The sequence below is a fragment of the Aspergillus wentii genome (assembly GCF_001890725.1).
Source record: "Aspergillus wentii DTO 134E9 unplaced genomic scaffold ASPWEscaffold_2, whole genome shotgun sequence".
NCBI lineage: Eukaryota > Fungi > Ascomycota > Eurotiomycetes > Eurotiales > Aspergillaceae > Aspergillus > Aspergillus wentii.
The window spans coordinates 1,237,577-1,255,168 of record NW_024467833.1 but is presented as its reverse complement, the minus strand read 5'-3'; the positions used below and the strand labels follow the sequence as shown (position 1 = coordinate 1,255,168).

General features: G+C 46.0%; 9 protein-coding genes across 9 annotated transcripts; 4 read left to right on the top strand and 5 right to left on the bottom strand.

Moving 5' to 3' along the window:
* Positions 1-428: 428 nt before the first annotated feature.
* ASPWEDRAFT_48747 (uncharacterized protein) lies at positions 429-6,095 on the top strand (the record flags this gene model as incomplete). The annotated part of the gene is made up of 13 exons (XM_040837155.1): positions 429-442; positions 590-778; positions 844-879; positions 932-1,029; positions 1,089-1,258; positions 1,321-1,401; positions 1,462-1,569; positions 1,623-1,742; positions 1,832-2,206; positions 2,265-2,441; positions 2,500-2,689; positions 3,606-3,739; positions 3,804-6,095. 13 exons carry the CDS (start codon positions 429-431, stop codon positions 6,093-6,095), a joined length of 3,984 nt encoding a protein of 1,327 aa, XP_040692211.1.
* A 215-nt stretch (positions 6,096-6,310) lies between these two features.
* On the bottom strand, positions 6,311-7,198 carry ASPWEDRAFT_24461 (putative ABC transporter; the record flags this gene model as incomplete). The annotated part of the gene is made up of 2 exons (XM_040832616.1): positions 6,311-7,017; positions 7,072-7,198. The coding sequence occupies 2 exons, from the start codon at positions 7,196-7,198 to the stop codon at positions 6,311-6,313; spliced, it is 834 nt and encodes a 277-aa protein (XP_040692210.1).
* Positions 7,199-7,557: 359 nt separating this feature from the next.
* Positions 7,558-9,009, top strand: ASPWEDRAFT_105982 (tRNA dimethylallyltransferase; the record flags this gene model as incomplete). Its single annotated transcript, XM_040827777.1, has 2 exons — positions 7,558-7,614; positions 7,684-9,009. 2 exons carry the CDS (start codon positions 7,558-7,560, stop codon positions 9,007-9,009), a joined length of 1,383 nt encoding a protein of 460 aa, XP_040692209.1.
* Positions 9,010-9,695: 686 nt separating this feature from the next.
* ASPWEDRAFT_106393 (DXO/RAI1 family decapping nuclease) lies at positions 9,696-11,318 on the bottom strand (the record flags this gene model as incomplete). Its single annotated transcript, XM_040827803.1, has 8 exons — positions 9,696-9,841; positions 9,898-10,197; positions 10,279-10,449; positions 10,505-10,580; positions 10,740-10,767; positions 10,820-10,851; positions 10,914-11,156; positions 11,244-11,318. The coding sequence occupies 8 exons, from the start codon at positions 11,316-11,318 to the stop codon at positions 9,696-9,698; spliced, it is 1,071 nt and encodes a 356-aa protein (XP_040692208.1).
* A 534-nt stretch (positions 11,319-11,852) lies between these two features.
* On the top strand, positions 11,853-13,190 carry ASPWEDRAFT_168433 (protein GET4; the record flags this gene model as incomplete). Its single annotated transcript, XM_040830301.1, has 4 exons — positions 11,853-11,896; positions 11,983-12,239; positions 12,394-12,546; positions 12,607-13,190. The coding sequence occupies 4 exons, from the start codon at positions 11,853-11,855 to the stop codon at positions 13,188-13,190; spliced, it is 1,038 nt and encodes a 345-aa protein (XP_040692207.1).
* An 81-nt stretch (positions 13,191-13,271) lies between these two features.
* ASPWEDRAFT_24457 (uncharacterized protein) lies at positions 13,272-13,925 on the bottom strand (the record flags this gene model as incomplete). The annotated part of the gene is made up of 3 exons (XM_040832615.1): positions 13,272-13,375; positions 13,442-13,507; positions 13,556-13,925. 3 exons carry the CDS (start codon positions 13,923-13,925, stop codon positions 13,272-13,274), a joined length of 540 nt encoding a protein of 179 aa, XP_040692206.1.
* Positions 13,926-14,442: 517 nt separating this feature from the next.
* Positions 14,443-14,832, bottom strand: ASPWEDRAFT_36177 (uncharacterized protein). The gene has a single exon (XM_040834391.1). It carries the CDS (start codon positions 14,776-14,778, stop codon positions 14,590-14,592), a length of 189 nt encoding a protein of 62 aa, XP_040692205.1. The 5' UTR covers positions 14,779-14,832; the 3' UTR covers positions 14,443-14,589.
* ASPWEDRAFT_36176 (replication factor C subunit 4) lies at positions 14,693-16,395 on the top strand. The gene is made up of 5 exons (XM_040834390.1): positions 14,693-14,888; positions 14,948-15,168; positions 15,224-15,323; positions 15,374-15,796; positions 15,857-16,395. The coding sequence occupies exons 1-5, from the start codon at positions 14,800-14,802 to the stop codon at positions 16,080-16,082; spliced, it is 1,059 nt and encodes a 352-aa protein (XP_040692204.1). The 5' UTR covers positions 14,693-14,799; the 3' UTR covers positions 16,083-16,395.
* ASPWEDRAFT_48741 (polysaccharide deacetylase family protein) lies at positions 16,334-17,464 on the bottom strand (the record flags this gene model as incomplete). The annotated part of the gene is made up of 4 exons (XM_040837154.1): positions 16,334-16,481; positions 16,555-16,658; positions 16,724-17,301; positions 17,359-17,464. 4 exons carry the CDS (start codon positions 17,462-17,464, stop codon positions 16,334-16,336), a joined length of 936 nt encoding a protein of 311 aa, XP_040692203.1.
* Between the last annotated feature and the right edge of the window lie 128 nt (positions 17,465-17,592).

Genomic DNA, 17,592 nt, shown 5'->3' with positions numbered 1-17,592 from the left:
ACGCTAGCCGCTTCGGGCCTTACCGGGATAGGATCTTTTGAGCAGCAGGTTTATCGCAATGATATAATCGCAGCTTTTTGGGGTGATTGTCGTGGATAGATTTGCCTTTTTTCTTTTTTCTTTTGCGAGATTTCCAGTTTGATAAATTTAGAATTTTTTACTTTTTAAGGAGGTTGACTTTTCTGTATCTCTTCAATGTTAATTCTTCAGTGATGATCACGTATGGTTCTTGACTCTTTAAGTTGACGAAACGCCTCATTCAGCCCAAGTCGGTCAGCCGCCTAGTTGGGTCAACGCACATTTACTTTCTCTTTCTCCTTTTAACCCGAGCCTGAGCATATTTTCCTTCACTTTAATACTTTTTATCAGATTGCTGTGACCTCGGATTTGCGATCCTGACTTTGCTTTGATTACACCTCTATCAAACTATGGATACTCTTTTGTAAGGCTGCTCTGGATCCTTGAGCCTCCTGGGCATACCTTTATCATGCTACCCATGCAAAGACTAGAGCAATGATGTATTGTGATTGTCTCTGATAGTCAAGTGATAGAAGTCCGGGAGATAACAGATGGTACTGACATGTGCCAGGACGGCAGAAATCATTGCCAATTCCCCGCGATTTCGGCGAAAGTCGTCGACCTTTGTGGACGCCATCCATGACTTACCTGAAAAAGCTGAGCTTGCACCAGCTCAGTTGTACAGCACGGAATCCGGTCGACTTTTCCACTCAGGTCGAATTGTCATTATCACCGTAGGCCTACCGGCGAGGGGTAAAACGTTTGTTCGGCCATATTAACTCATGTGGTTTGGCGTCAAGGCTAACATCTACCGTCATTCATCAGGCATATATCTGTAGCTCTGGCACGGTATCTCCGATGGTCTGTAATTATGTAACATTTTATTTTGATTTGTACTGATCCCGGGTTCTAGGCTTGGTGTTAAAACCAGGATCTTCCACTTGGGAGACTACAGACGTGCGACGATTCCTCATGGTGAAGATATACCGGATGATTACTTCTTCGTCAATGGCAAGTTGATTTTGTTAATTTGCACATAAACTTGTTGCTGTTATACTAACCGAACATAGCATCCGCATCTTCAGTCCTTCTGAGGCAGAAGATTGTGAAAAAATGCCGAGAGGACATATACAACTTCCTGAACCATGAAAATGGTCAGATCGCAATCTACGATGCTGTCAACCCTCTGCCTAGTGGGCGGCGGTCGCTTGCAAAGGAGTTTGCAAAGCATGATATCGAGGTATGTCATTATCTGGGTCATCTCGAACATTAAAACCAGACCTAACTTTATTATCACTGAAGACGCTTTTCATAGAGTCATGGTGTGATGATGAACGCATTATCGAGGAGAATGTCCGCAGGGTAAAGATATCTTCTCCAGATGTGGGTTCTCAATCTCTGCCATGTTGAAGGTTATTGGACAGGCGTGTTAACTGCCACTAGTATGTTGGATGGACATCAGAAGATGCAGTAAAGCATTACCTGAATCGCATCTCCTCCCGAATTCCCCAATTCCAAACGATGGAGGAGAAGGATTTGAATTACATCAAGGCATGCCCCTGACCCATCATCCTTCATCAAATAAATTTCTAACCATAATGCAGATGATAAATGCAGGGGAGAGATTGATAATCAACGACTGCAGCTTTGGCTATCTATCTCACCGAATTGTGTTTTATCTTCTCAACTTGCATACCAAGTCTAGACATACATACTTTGCACGGGTAAGAAAACCACAAGGCGGGTTCCCTATATTGGGACGCCCTGAGACCTAACAAGGAGCATTTATCTAACAAATGTTGTGAAATATTAGGCTGGTGTCTCATTGGACTCTGACTCTTACAAATCAGATGCCTCCTTGTCGGAGCAAGGTGAGGACTATGCAAAGAAAATGACCGAGTGCTTGTTGCAACACAGAGAGTCTGAAAAGAAGGCAATGGCCGAACAAGGGGAAACAGGCTATGAGTTAAAACCATTGACTGTGTGGACTTCGACAAGGCGACGAACCGTCGAGACCTCTCACTACCTTTTTGAAAATGGTTACAAAGTTCGACAAAGGTCGCAAATGAGCCAGCTGAACCCCGGTGTCTGCGAGAAGATGTCTGAAAACAACATTCGACTGGAGTACCCAGAAGAGGTGGCTAAGCACGAACTTGACCCCTACCACCACCGGTATCCCCGCGCAGAGGTAAGGTTATTCTTTTAAACATCGTTAGAATAATTGTTGACGAGACAACAATCAATAGTCATACCATGACCTCGCTGTGCGTCTAGAGCCCATAATTTTGGAGCTTGAGCGGGAGCAAAACGATCTACTCATCATTGCCCATGAGAGTGTGCTAAGGGTTTTGTATGGCTATCTCATGGCATGCAATGCTGCAGACATCCCATTCTTAGAATTTCCTCGAAACGAGATTATCGAGGTGAGATTAGAAGGATTCATTTACAAACGAGATTTGTCGCTGACTACTTCCGCCCCAGATAATTCCCGAGAGTTACCAGAACGAGTCTAAACGAATTCACATTCCTGATCTCCCAGAAGATATCGTCCCTGACTCACCCGAAGATATCAAGATCCCGGTACCTCCCAGTGGGGTTATGAGTCCGATTCAAGGACTTGGTAGTCCACAAGAAGGACTCTCAACACCACAAAGTGGACTTCGAACCCCTCGTGAGCCTGAAAGGATCACGCAGCAACACGTTGAAGATGTTGTCTAGACGCATAATTCGTCATGACAATGTATCGTTCTGAGAATAGGATTATTGTTACTGCTCCGTGACTTCGAATTCATGAAATAGATGATTTGATCGTAAATCGAAGTGAATCGAACTCTCTTCCAAGACCTTTAGCCTCCATGAAGCGTAGAAACGAATGCAATATTATCCCTAGGTTGAAGCTCATATTTCTCTTCGCCTTCAAGCTCCCAATCGGCGTCGTTGATGAGAACAAGGATACCAGGCCGCCTGCATTCACAATCAGTACCGGAATGTACTATTTAGTATTCCATAACATACACATTGTCTTCCAATATAAATAATTCCTTCCTTTGGTCCTTCATGACATGTTCAACCAGGTGTTGCAGTAGATATGTGATATTTGGTCGACTCCCATCGCTTAATTGGGATGGTAAAGTGATATTGTGTTTGCGCTCGTTCGAGAACAGCATCTCTAAACCGCCTCTGTTATGGATGAAGTCAGCACCTCTAAATGCTTCGAACAGAGTTATTCAACGACAAAGGATTGACTAACGTAAATTCGACAGTGATGGAGATACCATCCTTGGAAGGGGAGCTAGCCATGATTGCAGAGTTAATATCTGAGTTAAAATGAGAAGCATAATATCCTGAAGTAATATAATAACCCTGCCTTTTTTTTTGGTAGACTGCTGTGGGACAAGAAAGGAATTGAAATGAGGGGTTCGTCTCAGAACTGTTCGCCGCCCTTATCGATAAGCTTAACTTGTTCCGACACAAAAAGTGACATGAATTGCGATAACTAGGCCACATCGTCTTTGAATTCGGTTCTCCACCCAAACCACGACATCGAAGGGCATTCAGGATATTTTGATAGCCATACTGTATACCAGCATTCATGGTGTCCATTACAACCGACTACATTAGTGTTGGGGGGAATAGGCATCCAGCCGCTGCTGACTGGGATGTCCAGTCGGGCGTGCTCGCCTTCGGTGCAGACAATAACGTGGCTCTGTGGGATCCGAGGGTATGCTTGTTTCGATTTTATGCGTTGTTTTATATTCAGATTCGGATTCTGATGCCATTTATAGGATACCTCGCAGCATGGAGTCTATTCCCTCCTCGTGGGCCATACTGACAAAGTCAGCGTTGTCAAGTTTTACACATGTCCCACCACGGGTGCGAAGTTCCTTCTTACCGGGTCCGTCGATCATACACTCCGACTATGGCGAACTGATTCAACGGAGTCGCGTCAATACGTACATGCGCATACCCTGGAGGGCCATACTGGTTCGGTCAATGCGATTGCCATAGCCAATGGATCGGATATTATAGCTTCGGGTGCGGCAGATGGAAGCGTGAGAATCTGGAGACTGAATGTTCATGAAGGTGGACATGGATCTATTCTAAAAACGATATATATGAAACCACGATTTTTCCCACTGGCTCTATCATTGTGTCAGCTCGAAACAAACGAAAAAGACCGATCCCTGGTATTGGCTGTGGCAGGTACCATGAGTATCGTGCAACTATATGTTGCCAACAGTTCAATTGATCCAGAATTCAGACTTGCTGCTGTGCTCTCGGGACATGAAGCTTGGGTGAGGTCGCTTTCTTTCACCCGTGACAAGCAAAGTCAGACTGGCGATCTTCTACTCGCATCAGCTAGTCAGGACAAATATATCCGACTTTGGCGATTACAACAGGGCGAGGCAGCTCAGCCAGAACCGACCGATGATGAAGGTACTATGCTTGGTGGTATTGAGCCGACATTGTCCAACAAGGCCCATGAGTTCGAAGCAGCAGGATCTAAGTATTCTGTTACTTTCGAAGCCCTTCTTTTCGGAAATGAGGACTGGATCTACACCACCGCATGGAATCCCAATTCAGAGCGTCAGCAGCTTCTGTCTGCGTCCGCAGACAATACTCTGACTATTTGGGAGCAGGACTCGGTGTCTGGGGTTTGGCTCTCAGCCGAGAGGATGGGAGAGATCAGCGTGCAGAAGGGATCTACTACAGCAACTGGCAGTACGGGTGGCTTCTGGATCGGACTCTGGTCCCCAGATGGAAAGCAAGTTGTGAGTCTAGGCCGAACAGGTAGCTGGAGGTCTTGGAGCTATGATGAGGACTCCGACATTTGGGTGCAGAAACTGGGTATCTCTGGCCATGTGCGTTCTGTTAATGGTATTCGGTGGGAGCCTACTGGGGGATATCTTATTTCGACTAGTGCAGACCAAACAACTCGACTCCATGCACAGTGGCTTCGTAATGACTTGAGAACGTGGCATGAATTTTCGAGGCCCCAAATCCATGGGTACGATTTGAACTGTGTTGATACGTTGGGACCCGCGCGTTTTGTTTCTGGTGCAGATGAGAAACTTTTGCGAGTTTTCAATGAGCCTAAACCTATCGCCCATCTCCTGGAGAATCTTGCCGGTTTCAAACAGTCAGGAGGGGAAGATCTTCCGGACACCGCAGAAATCCCGGTTCTTGGTCTGTCAAACCAAGCCCCCGGTGAGGAAATTACGGTAGAAGAGGAGGGCGAGAATGGAGCTGCGAAACCGCCAACAAACCAGGAAGCCTTATCTAATTCGAACCAACCTCCTCTTGAAGACCAGCTTGCCCGTTATACGTTGTGGCCAGAGCATGAGAAGCTATATGGACACGGCTACGAGATCTCTGCCGTAGCTGTCAGCCATGACCGCACCCTCATTGCCACAGCCTGCAAAGCAAGCTCCATAGACCATGCAGTGATACGTCTATTTGACACATCTGACTGGCACGAAATCCGGCCTCCTCTCACAGCACATTCTTTGACTATAACGAGCCTTTGTTTCTCCAATGATGATCGTTATCTTCTCAGTGTTGGGCGAGATCGTCAGTGGGCTGTTTTCCAGCGGGATGAACAAAGCCCTACTACATTATCGCTCCTTGCATCGAATCCTAAGGGCCATTCGAGAATGATTCTGGGAGCCGCGTGGGCTCCAGTGTCAGCAAATCACGTCTTTGCTACGGCTGGACGTGATAAGTCGGTGAAACTTTGGCAAATGGTAGCAGGGTCGTTTGCTTGCAAGTCAACAATCTCTCTGACAAGCTCAGTCACAGCAATTTCCTTCCTTCCCACCGTGCTGAAGAACTCGTTCCTTATAGCAGTGGGTCTGGATAACGGAGAAGTATCAATCCACCAAATTGCAGTCGACGGTTCAGAAACAACTCCCATCGTCACTGTTGACAGACTGGTATCTCCGTCAAAGGGAATTACGCAACTTTCATGGCGACCTGCTGCTTCGAAAGATCCACAACAAGAGTGTAAATTCGAGCTTGCTGTTGCAAGCGAGGACACTTCGGCGCGTATATATACCATCTCTAACATCATTTCGTAGAAGGGACAAAAAGAAATGTACATACAAAACGAAAAGGATATAATAAAAGTTATCTCTTTTATCCATAAATGTGAAATGACTCCTGAAATGTTGAATATACCCGCCCCTTTTCTCTAAGATCTAAAGAACAAGTTCATGAACTCCGACAATGCCATTTGCGCTCGAATTGAATCGTTGTTGAAACGCGTAACACATGAAGAAAAGATTGTCCAAATCTAATTTCTCTTTTCGAACCCATACCCCCCTTTGCCTTCCAAAGACTCGTAGGTTTTGCCCTGGCCATGGCGTCCATTCCTGGGTCCCCTGGATTGCATATCCTCCTTGAGCCACTTGAGGACGAGCTCACCCAGTTGGCTGTTTTCAGCCGTCTGAGGAACCTCTTTTTGGAACTTTTCTATCGGTCCCCATTGTTTGACGTTACCTAGGTGCATGTGAACCAGATGCGTGGGCCATTGGGACAGATTATCAAGGATATGCGTGGCATACACGATGGTGCAGGGCCTTGTTTCCGTCTCCCGCTTAAGATAATAAAGGAAATTGCTTCTGGACAGCAAGTCCAGATCGACAGTAATTTCATCGAGAAGAAGCACTCGCCAGGGCCGGAGGAGACCCATAGCCAGCTGCACACGGCGTCGCTCACCATCAGAAACAGCATGCATACGCCAGCGCAAGTCGATGTCGAGAATTTCGACCAGCTCGTCTCTTCGGCCTGGATAGGCGTTGCCGCCAACTGATGCGAGGAGCGTTGGGACGTCAATGTCCGTCCGGACAATATTATTGAGAACCCATTCGACACCCAGATAGGTCACACCCTCCAGAGTGTCTTTGAAAGGATCACTGCCAGACACAGTTATTGTGTTTGTTGGGGCCAGACGTTTCCCCGCCAATAGACGCAGCAGAGTGGTCTTTCCAGCACCGTTGGCTATCTCATAATGTTAGCAAATGAATGTACTCCTAATATAAAAGACGCCCTTACCGCCTATAAGAAGTGTTCGACTTCCTGAAGGAACGTCGAGATTTACATCTGTCAAGCCAGAAGATCCATCCTGGAACTTATAAGAGAGGCCCTGCACACTGATCGACGGTAATGCACTCTCCGCCATTTTTAGATTGGGGGGTATACTTTTCCTTTTATGTGAGAGATTGAGAAACAGAAGGATGAAAAGGTGAAAAAGAAAATTATTATGAGATGAACTACCAGAGAATTAAAAGAGCAAATGATGCAAGAAACTAGCTCATCAGAATGGTGTTTCTTTGCTCCGCTTTGGCGTTGGACGGATGAGGTAATGGGGAGATCTTTTCCCACTGAAAATGACCCCCCCAGTCAATCGATACGACCTGGACGCACTGTTTCCAAAACACTCTTATAGCAGCGGGTGATGCTGTAAGATAAAATGCTCAGCGTTTTAGCTCCTCTATGTTCAAGTTCTTCCGATCCCTACTTGCTGGACGTCCTTCGATCATGGCACAACTCCCCCTCATAGCAGTCGTCGGTGCTACAGGCACTGGGAAGTCGAAGGTGAGTTTCCACGATGGCACCTCTTACAATAATTCATATTGTAACCAAATTTCTAATAGCTGCAGATAGCTTGCAGTGGACTTGGCATCTCGCTTCAACGGTGAAATTATTAATGGCGATGCAATGCAAATGTATCGCGGCCTCCCCATCATAACGAACCAAATACCCGTCGAAGAACAAAATGGCATCCCGCACCATTTAATTAGCTGTGTTGATTTGGAGCAAGAGGCCTGGCGTATTGGAAGATTCAAGAGGGAAAGTCTTCGACTCATCAAGGATATACGCTCTCGAGGGAAACTCCCTGTTCTCGTCGGAGGAACACACTACTATACCCAGGCAGTCCTCTTCAAGGAGCAGTTAGTGGGCGAGGGTGCAGATACTGGCGAATCTGAGGATGGATTCTCTAGCGATGAAATCGAGTCTACGTCTACAAAATGGCCAATCCTCGACGCACCGACAGAGGTGGTCTTGGAGAAACTGAAAGAGGTCGATCCAGTTATGGCTGCTCGATGGCACCCGAACGAGACGCGCAAGATTAGACGTTCCTTGGAGATATACTTTCAAACCGGCACACCAGCCTCCGAGATATATAAAGAACAAAAGCGTCTCAAGCAAGCGGCCGCAACTACTGATGACGCTAATCAGCTACGTTTCGATACTATCATTTTCTGGGTTCACTCAGAGAAAGAAGTCTTAAATTCTCGACTCGAGAAACGGGTGGATACCATGCTCGAGCAAGGTTTAATGTCTGAGGCGAAGAAGATGTCGGAATATCTCCGGGAGAAGCAGTCCCAAGGCGTCATTGTCGATCAAACTAGAGGAGTCTGGGTCTCCATTGGGTTCAAAGAGCTAGCACCTTACTTTGAAGCGTTATATGCAGGCTCATCCAATGAGGAGGAACTTGAAGCTCTCAAGCGAACTGGCATCGAGTCTGTAAAAACCGCGACGCGCCAGTATGCTGTCTCGCAAATCAAATGGATTCGGAACAAGCTATGGAGGGCCCTTTCAGAGACTAATATGACAAACCGTCTCTACCTACTTGATAGCACTAAAGTTGAAGACTGGGTGGAATCTATCACTGAACCATCTGAACGCCTCGTTCATTCATTGCTCAACAAGGAGGCTATGCCTGACCCAAAGTCACTGTCAGGGCTTGCGAGAACAACTCTTGGTGCCAAGGAAGCACAGTCACAAAATAATACCAATAACATAGCGAAGTGTATCACCTGTGATGTATGCCGCAAAACAATGACAAATGAAGAGCAGTGGAATGTCCATATGAATGGATATGCCCATAAGCGTGCTCTCAAAGCGGCTGCGAGAAAGCTGGAGCGCCAAGAATTTCTTCGAAAACGAGAGGCTTTAAAAAATACCCAGGAAGTTGCCACTGAATAATACGCAGCAAATATCAAGTCGTTCAGAGCGAATTGTTTTGAATGATCATTCTGAAGCTATACAGGATACGCTACGCCATCACATATACAACATCCATTCCGGATAAATTAAAGCATTATACTCTTCTTGATAAAAGTGAAGCTATAGACACATGTGTTAGGACCACTAAACGAAATCCCTGACCGACTTATATACATACTAGCGAACGATGAGAATACTTTCGTTGCAAAACTACACAAGACTTGAGGTCGAGTAGCATCGTCCAAATAGAAGACAGAAAGCCAGCGCATTCATAGCTGAACTGAAAAGGAGACGCACAACAGTATGTCAGGATGATTTGGTATGTCTTGTGCAATGACTGGTTTCATGTTCGAAGGATTTTACTGAGCTTTTCAACAAGGCAATGTTATTCGCAAGCTGCCTTTCAGAATCACCATTATGGCTGTGACCTTCAAAGCGCAACCGGATCATCTGTATTTGCATTCCCTCCCTCGACAACCAGATGCAGTGATACCAAAGGCGAAATAGAAATAGATAGGCGATGAAAACACCAATCTATGCCTTTGAGAATATCATTGATCTGGTGCAAATGAGCCTTGGGCCCGATAGATCCGAGCTCAGTGATGTAAATTGGAGGACTGAGGCACGGAATTTCATGTATTGGACACGAGCAAGTAGTAGGTAACTCACGTTGCCAACCGCCAGGTTGAAAAGTCTTGAGAGAGTATATCACCATGTCCACTCTCCTCCACTTTGAAAACTTCAATAACAGGCGATTTTTCAATTTTGCGGATCCTCCACGTCCCACCTTCACGAATGACAGTTTTCAGCCCTAAAAAAGGTTTAATCAGCCTGGAATTCTCAAAAGTTCTTCTTGGGTTATCATACACTCGAGAAATGATGCGGCAAAATTGATGCAGATGTTTCCATCCCAGGTTCTTTTTCCAACTTTTTGAACCTTTCCTGGTATGCTAGAGGTCTCGAGCTCTTCGAGATGGCGTAAAGTGCCTTGTTGGTCACGGAACCCAACGATGATCTTGGGAACACCTAACAGGAACGATTGAGCCCAGAATTTCAAGAGCTTCCGCTCGTATTTCATCATATCACGATCGTTCCTGATCTCAGCAGAGGTCTTCAGCTCTACCCAGTTAATAGGATCCTCTTTTCGGTCAGGTTTGCAGTCCCAAACTAGAAACCATTATCAGCAGGAACTCGTAGCATTGTCTCAAAAATGGAATATAGGCATTAACTTGATTTGATTTGACTTACCAGCATCAACCTCCCCACCGATGACTAGCCGAACACCACCTATTCCAGTGCGGACAACGGAGCAATATTGTGCGTTATTATTGACTATTTCCTCCTCGCGGCCTTCAATCTCGTGGCGAGGCGTCTGATCCCAGCTGTGTGGAAGCACAGACAAAGTTTCGAATTTGTAACCTGGGATCGTCAATATTATTTTCATTTCAAAAGACCGGATTAGGATATGTAGTACCCCAGTATGCCATTAGATCTTGAGAAGCCATTCCCGGTGGCATCCTCTGATTGCGTTGTATTTTCTTTTGCTCGTTCTTATAGGCGTTGTTTTCTTCAATGAATCTATAACATATTAGCTCTAGGACTTCTTTTGTCAAAGGTGACTCGAGTATACTAACATGGTTCCCTGTAGACATAAAAATCAGCTCAAAAAGAATCGACCAGAGTTATTGCGGATTCGAGTGGTTTCTCACCTGAAAACATGTCGCATTCATCTCAAACCTATGCGAATAAATCAATGAGAAGAACTAACTTGACCGTCAGGCATACATACCCATTCATATTATCAAATGGGGCTGTCAGGATCTTGATGTGTATGCTCGATTAGCTAGATTGGTTAGACAATTATCAGATGGGGGTTTTCTCACTTTGGTCACCATGCCCCTCCAAGTGATGATATCTGCTTCACATTTCTTCCCTGTGTCTTTCTCCAGAGCTATGATTGTTTCTAACAGAGCATCGAGATGCTCATCTCCAGTGTCATCAAGCTTCTGAAAAGTATCGAAGCCACGATTTAGATCTGCAGGAAGACGTGGTTGATAGTAGTACCGCAGGGATGACTCCCCGAGATGAAATTGATGATTGTCATCGTATGAAAAGCAAGCAATTTCCTGATGATTAAATTAGTTCCCTTTATAATAATAATAATATAATATACCGTAATCACAATCATCTACATCAATAAATGTCAAACTTACCTTTGGACGTCGAATGGCTGTATTGGAACCCCCAAACCGATGAGCCGGCTGAATCTCAAAAGCGCACCTATCCATTGACTCTCTTTCGTTTCTTGGATGGTAAAAATGACGATTAATAGCTAACACTTCCGATGGCCGTCCAAATGATGCACATCAAGCCAGGTGCTTAAACAATAGCTTCGATGTATTTCAAGCAAGACCGTCGTACGCGTTTGTCACCTATCCCAACTGGACATAAGATAGATTATACAAAATTGGATTGACAGCCAATCCTTTTTTTTCTTTTTTGAATTGACTAAAAATCACGACGAAACGCGACAGCGACAGCGATGACAGTTTATGAGTTGTGGAGAAGTAGTAGTACAGCCAGGAGTCGTGAGTTCTAGAAGAAGAGCCGGAGCTGCTGTTGTGTCCCCACCAAGAAAGTCATCCGCTCCAGGTAATTCCATCATCATCACCAACCCACCCACCTTGACTGTCACCAAATTACAGCAACACCTCTCTTGCCCACCACACATTTAGTGTATTTTGAGTCCATATTGCTTTTGATTTGCAGTTGTGATATTTAACTTTCTTTCTTACCAGCCCCCCACGTTAAACAAATACAGGATGACTTCACGGATCGAGAAGACTGTTGCCCGGCAAAGAGAAAAGTAGGTTGTCAATCCTGCGCATGGGTGATACTACTTTCGAGTTATGGCAAGACGAATAGAAAGCTAATGGTATTCTGTCCTTATAGGATCGCCTCCGGTGCCTATTACGAAGCTCACCAGCAACTGCGTGTCATTGCTGTGCGATATATCAAACAGTCCAACTATGAGGCAGCTGCGGATTTATTGGCCGGTGGTGCTGCCGAGCTCTTGAGAGCAGGCTCTCAGCAGGGTGCTTCTGCTAGTGGTGGTGATTTGGCTATTATGCTGGTGGTTGAGGTCTACAACAAGGCGGAATGGGAGATTGCTGGAGGAGACGGCGATGCGGAGGGGCGGGCACGGAAGAGTGAGTTTCAACCCTTACCTGTCTCCCCTGAGTCAGAGCATCACCATTCCATATCTGTATACGGTTGCTCTATTCAGAAAATCAGGGGATACCAAGACCCGTCATGCGTATTATTTATTTATGACAAAACTTGCTAACAATAATGTTTCGGCAGAGCGCCTGATGGAACTGCTGCGTGAGTTCCCACCCGAGGAGCCTACAAGAAAAAGGTTCATCCAGGAGATGATCACCTGGAGTGGACGATTCGGTCCTCTAGAAAGAGGAGACCCGGAGTTACATCATGCGGCTGGATCAGTGTATGCTGAAGGTTCGTTGGTTTGCACTGATGATACGACCATAGATAAGTGTTTCTGACCAAAATACCCAGATAACGAGCCATATGATGCTGAGAAACACCTCATCCTCGGAACATCTGAGTCTGCTGAAACACTCGCTAAGCTCGAGTACGAGTGGTACACAAATGACGAACCGCATACAGCGGCAATTTATGCATCGCGCGCAGTCTTCCCATACATTCTGACTGGAAACCTCCGCAGTGCCAACAAAGCCTTCTTGATATTTACCTCCCGGCTTTCTTCCTCGAATCCTTCTCTCGGTGTACAGGATGTTAGCAGCGCCAGCGCCGACATGCGCGTCTTCCCGGCGCTGCCTTTGGTGAACTTCATTAGCATGTTGCTCCTGGCCATCCAACGTGGGAGCGCGGATCTTTTCCGACAGTTGACAACGCACTATGCGTCACAAATACAGGCGGTGGGAATCTGGGACGACGTGTTGACACAAATTGGTGAGCATTATTTTGCTATCCAGGCCCCAAGACAGGGGAACCCATTGCTGGATATGATGGGTAGTATGCTGTTTGGGGGAGGCCAAGAGGGTGGAAGGAGGGCGCCGCAGGGTAGAGGTTCGTCGAAGAAGGTCGAAGCGGCGCCAGCGAACATGGAGCTTGATTAGACGGGGTGAAGGTGGTTCCTGTATTATAGAACGCCCGAATAATGAAAAGGACTATCAGGCAGTCTCTTCATTAAGCTTGCATTAGACCTGTGGATCAATCTCCGCTTCGTACATCCAATTGTCTTCATCCAATGTTGCTACCTTGCTTTGAAGACTTTGCTGGATAAAATTAAGGACTTCTAAATCTAAAATCAGTCAACCGAAGCGCGCCTACATAGGAATAAAGAACCAAGGTATAGTAGGGGACTTACCGGCTGGTTCACTGCTAACTTGCCTGTTTCGATTTCGCATCATTTCCACCAGGCTTGCCTCAATCTCTTGGAGAAAAGTTAGCGAAATTCTACCCAGCATTCTCTGCAACGTACTCTCTTTCTCTCGTCCGCTGACCTCTGTTTCGCCGGCAGAGTCGGCACCTGTAGTACCAGACCCTCCACTATTCCCGTCTACTCCTTCCATCTCATCCCCATCCTCACTCCCAGCAACCGGTGGAAGCATCGGGATATCCAACTTGTAGCTGCCATTTTTATCCTTCACCACGATTTCGCCATTATCGATCGGCCCATTACTCAGTGACGACGTCGTTGCTTCAAATGATCCGGATTGAATTATCTGAGATTGGAGACCTGATGGGCCATGGCCTCCACTTTGCATGTGGGCATTATGAGGGGCGGTTGATACTGAATTTCTGCTGAGATTATGGTGGAAGAGATTGCGGCGGACGGAGGTCGTTCCCATTGTGGACTTGGTATTCGTCGATTTCCAAATAGAGCCAAACGTGATTGAGTAAAAGATTCTCCTTTGGGGATTTTGTATTGTAGCTTGTAGCTTGTAGGTGTTTGATGAAATCGTTCGCAGTGGCGATCGGAGATAGCGTCAAGCAAATTGTACTCCGTTTCTCCAACGGTTTTTGCAGAAAAAAACAAAAAACGATGGTCAGTAAGGATAAAATGAAGAAAGAAGTTGCAGAGTTTCGACTCTTATAACATAAACTGTAGCTAGGTATTGAGCCATAACAATAGATGCATTGGTGAAAGAAGAACGCTGGGAATGGTGGGTGGATGTAAAGATGAACAAACAATGCGGAATTGACCCGGAGATCACTTGGAGGCGATTTTATGAAGTGAGCTAAACTGCCGCCCTTGCTCTTTTCTTTTTCTTTTTCTTTTTCTTTTTCCTTTTCCTTTTTTGTAAGGAGCTGACAATAAGGAATTTTATGATTCAGTCTACTCTGTAGTATGTAGGTAATAATATTCTATCTTTATTTTCTACATGATTCTTCGGTTCCTCTTCTTTGTCTTGTGGTACCTTTTCTTGCACTTAGTCTGTAAGTAGTATTTGCCAGAACTAACAGTAGTATAAGTGAAGAAGCAAAGCTAGGTGTATATCACCCATAGTAAATCTACGCTGTGCTCCACAATCTCATGTCATAAACGACCAGGACCAGGGAAGGCACAAGCGTCGACTGGAGAGCTTCAAAGTAAATCAATGCACGGGCCGTTCGCGCGGATCGAGTTGAATTCTCGACGCGTCGGACTTTCGCGTCTCCCCGAACACGACGGTTTTTGCCGATTACCACCTTTTCAAGCATCACATCGATAGTATCAACACGATGGTGCAAGCAGAATCCTCCAAAAGTGCCGCTCGCAATGGCCTGAAGGCTGTTACTGTTGGTGCCCCTCAGGACTACGAATTGCCCTGGTAGGCCGTCTGTGAACAGTCCGCATATGAACTCATGGCTAAAACGAGTGATATTATAGGGTCGAAAAGTACCGGCCAGTCTTCCTCGATGATATTGTCGGCAATACCGAGACAATCGAACGGTTGAAGATTATCGCCAAAGATGGAAACATGCCGCATGTTATCATCTCGGGTATGCCTGGTATTGGAAAGACAACCTCGGTCTTGTGTCTGGCGAGACAGTTGCTGGGAGATGCGTATAAGGAAGCTGTTCTGGAACTGAATGCTAGTGATGAGCGAGGTATACCATCCCTCAGTGTTTTGGCACGAGGAACAAAGGCTGATGGGGGTTTCAGGTATCGATGTTGTGCGGAACCGGATAAAAGGCTTTGCTCAGAAAAAAGTCACCCTTCCCCCAGGGCGGCACAAGCTTGTCATCCTGGATGAAGCAGACAGGTATGTGGTGATGGGATCGGTTGCATTTTCACCCAGCTTATATATTATAGTATGACTGCCGGCGCACAACAAGCCTTGCGACGAACGATGGAAATCTATTCTTCGACAACTCGATTTGCCTTCGCCTGTAACCAGTCGAACAAGATCATTGAACCTATCCAGTCTCGATGTGCTATCCTTCGCTATGCCAGATTGACAGACGCCCAAGTTGTGAAGCGACTCTCACAAGTATGCGAGGCCGAAAAGGTGGAACACTCCGAGGACGGAATTGCGGCCTTAGTGTTCAGTGCGGAGGGAGATATGCGTCAAGCGATTAACAACCTGCAAAGTACATGGTCTGGATTCGGTTTTGTCAGTGGAGATAATGTCTTCCGTGTTGTCGATAGTCCCCATCCCATTAAGGTCCAGGCTATGATCAAGGCCTGTTGGGAAGGAAAAATTGACGCAGCTTTGGAGACGCTGAATGAGCTGTGGTATGTTAAACATTGGTTCTTTCTCAGTCATGTTAAAAGTGCTCTAATTATATTCTCTAGGACCCTTGGCTATTCCTCTCACGATATTATCAGTACCATGTTTCGAGTCACGAAGGCGGTCCCCACGCTGTCGGAACACTCCAAGCTTGAGTTTATTAAGGAGATTGGTTTCACACACATGCGCATCCTGGATGGTGTACAATCACTACTTCAATTGAGTGGTTGTGTCGCCAAGCTTTGCAAGGTCAACATGAAGCCCCAGCTTTTTGAGGCCCCAAAGGCTTGAAAGCAAAACAAAACCCTACTATATGGCATATTCTCATGGTGTTTACCGGCGTTTATAAAGGTTGGGGATATACTGAGGCCTTGAATTTTCAATTTGGCCTACTTATGAATTCATGGCATGTGTATCGTATGTTCGTGATCAATTAATTATCAAGATTTTTTTTATAAACTTGCCACTGTTCAACTTTGCTTTCGTTTGGATAACTTCGAGGCGTACCACTAACTACAGTCCGGCGACCATATTGTGAGGTATCATATAATCTCTTCATTTAGTTTCCGGACCAGGGTAACTGGCATCTTGGCTCCCTCGGGTGGCTTGTTTTTGCTCTTGAATTCATCGCACATTTGCTCCATAGTGACCCATTCTACTCCCTCGTGTTTGTTGATGTGCTCGATGATTCTGCATAAGGATTATCAGGATATTTCAATATGGACCAACGAAAGAAATTGACTAGCAAGCAGGTTACACTCACCTCTCATGCATGAGAATGACATGCGGACGGCCTGAAACATCAGGATGTATGGTCATCGGGAAGATGAACTCGTCATACTCGCGGTAGAAGTAGTCAAAATGGTCCTACATATATCGCAATGATGGTTAGAACTGCTTATTCCTTGGCCACGAGGGAGGGGAGCACCGACTTTCCAAATATCTTCAACATCTCTTGGGTTTACCCAGCCATGACTATTCGGCGAGTTCTTGATAAACATCATTGGTGGTAAGTCATCGATATACCAGTTCCCGGGAATTTCCACCAAGCCCGTCTCTTGCCCTTTTACTAAAGGCTTCATCCAAGTTTCCGCCTTTTGACTGTAGTCGATTTTTGTCCATGAATCACCCGTGCGCAACCAATACATCTGACAATCATGATGGGACATCGAATGGTCATATTCCACACCATAAGAGAGAAGCAGATCCGTCATCTCTCGGCTCGTCTCCCACCACGGTGCCACGGTGCCCCGCGGCGGCTTCCCGCAGAACTCGGTCAGCATGCGGTATGTCTTGTCTAGGATATCCCTTTGCTGCTCGATGGTCATATCCGAAGGGTTCTCATGGCTATACCCGTGTAACCCAATCTCATGTCCTGCGTCCCTGACAGCTGCACATTCCTGGGGGAAGGTCTCGAGGGAATGGCCCGGGATGAACCAGGTTGCTTTGATATTGTGTTTGTGGAACAGTTTCAACACACGCATAGTGCCGATGTGACCGGCAAAAAGACCTGGCAGATTGTCAAAAAAGGAAAAAACTAGTCCTCTAGTCATGTTCTTTCCCTTACCGCGACTGATATCATTGATGCTGTCTTCCCCGCCGTATGAGCCCAGCCAGCCTGATACGGCGTCAATGTCAACGCCATAGCTAACAAGCACCCTTTTTTTGCCCATTCTGATTCTGTATTTAGTGACTGTTTTTTTTTTTTTTTTTTTTTTAGATTGAAATAATTGAATATGGCCGATGAGCTAATTATCCTGGGTTTGCTGCCTTATATGGGAGCGGATGAACCAGAAAAACC

Coding starts and splice junctions, on each gene's coding strand:
- ASPWEDRAFT_36177 (XM_040834391.1), bottom strand. CDS start 14,778: ATGCTTGAAAAGGTGGTAATCGGCAAAAACCGTCGTGTTCGGGGAGAC.
- ASPWEDRAFT_36176 (XM_040834390.1), top strand. CDS start 14,800: ATGGTGCAAGCAGAATCCTCCAAAAGTGCCGCTCGCAATGGCCTGAAG. Junction 15,324..15,373: donor ATCCTGGATGAAGCAGACAG/GTATGTGGTGAT, acceptor TATATATTATAG/TATGACTGCCGGCGCACAAC. Junction 15,797..15,856: donor GAGACGCTGAATGAGCTGTG/GTATGTTAAACA, acceptor TATATTCTCTAG/GACCCTTGGCTATTCCTCTC.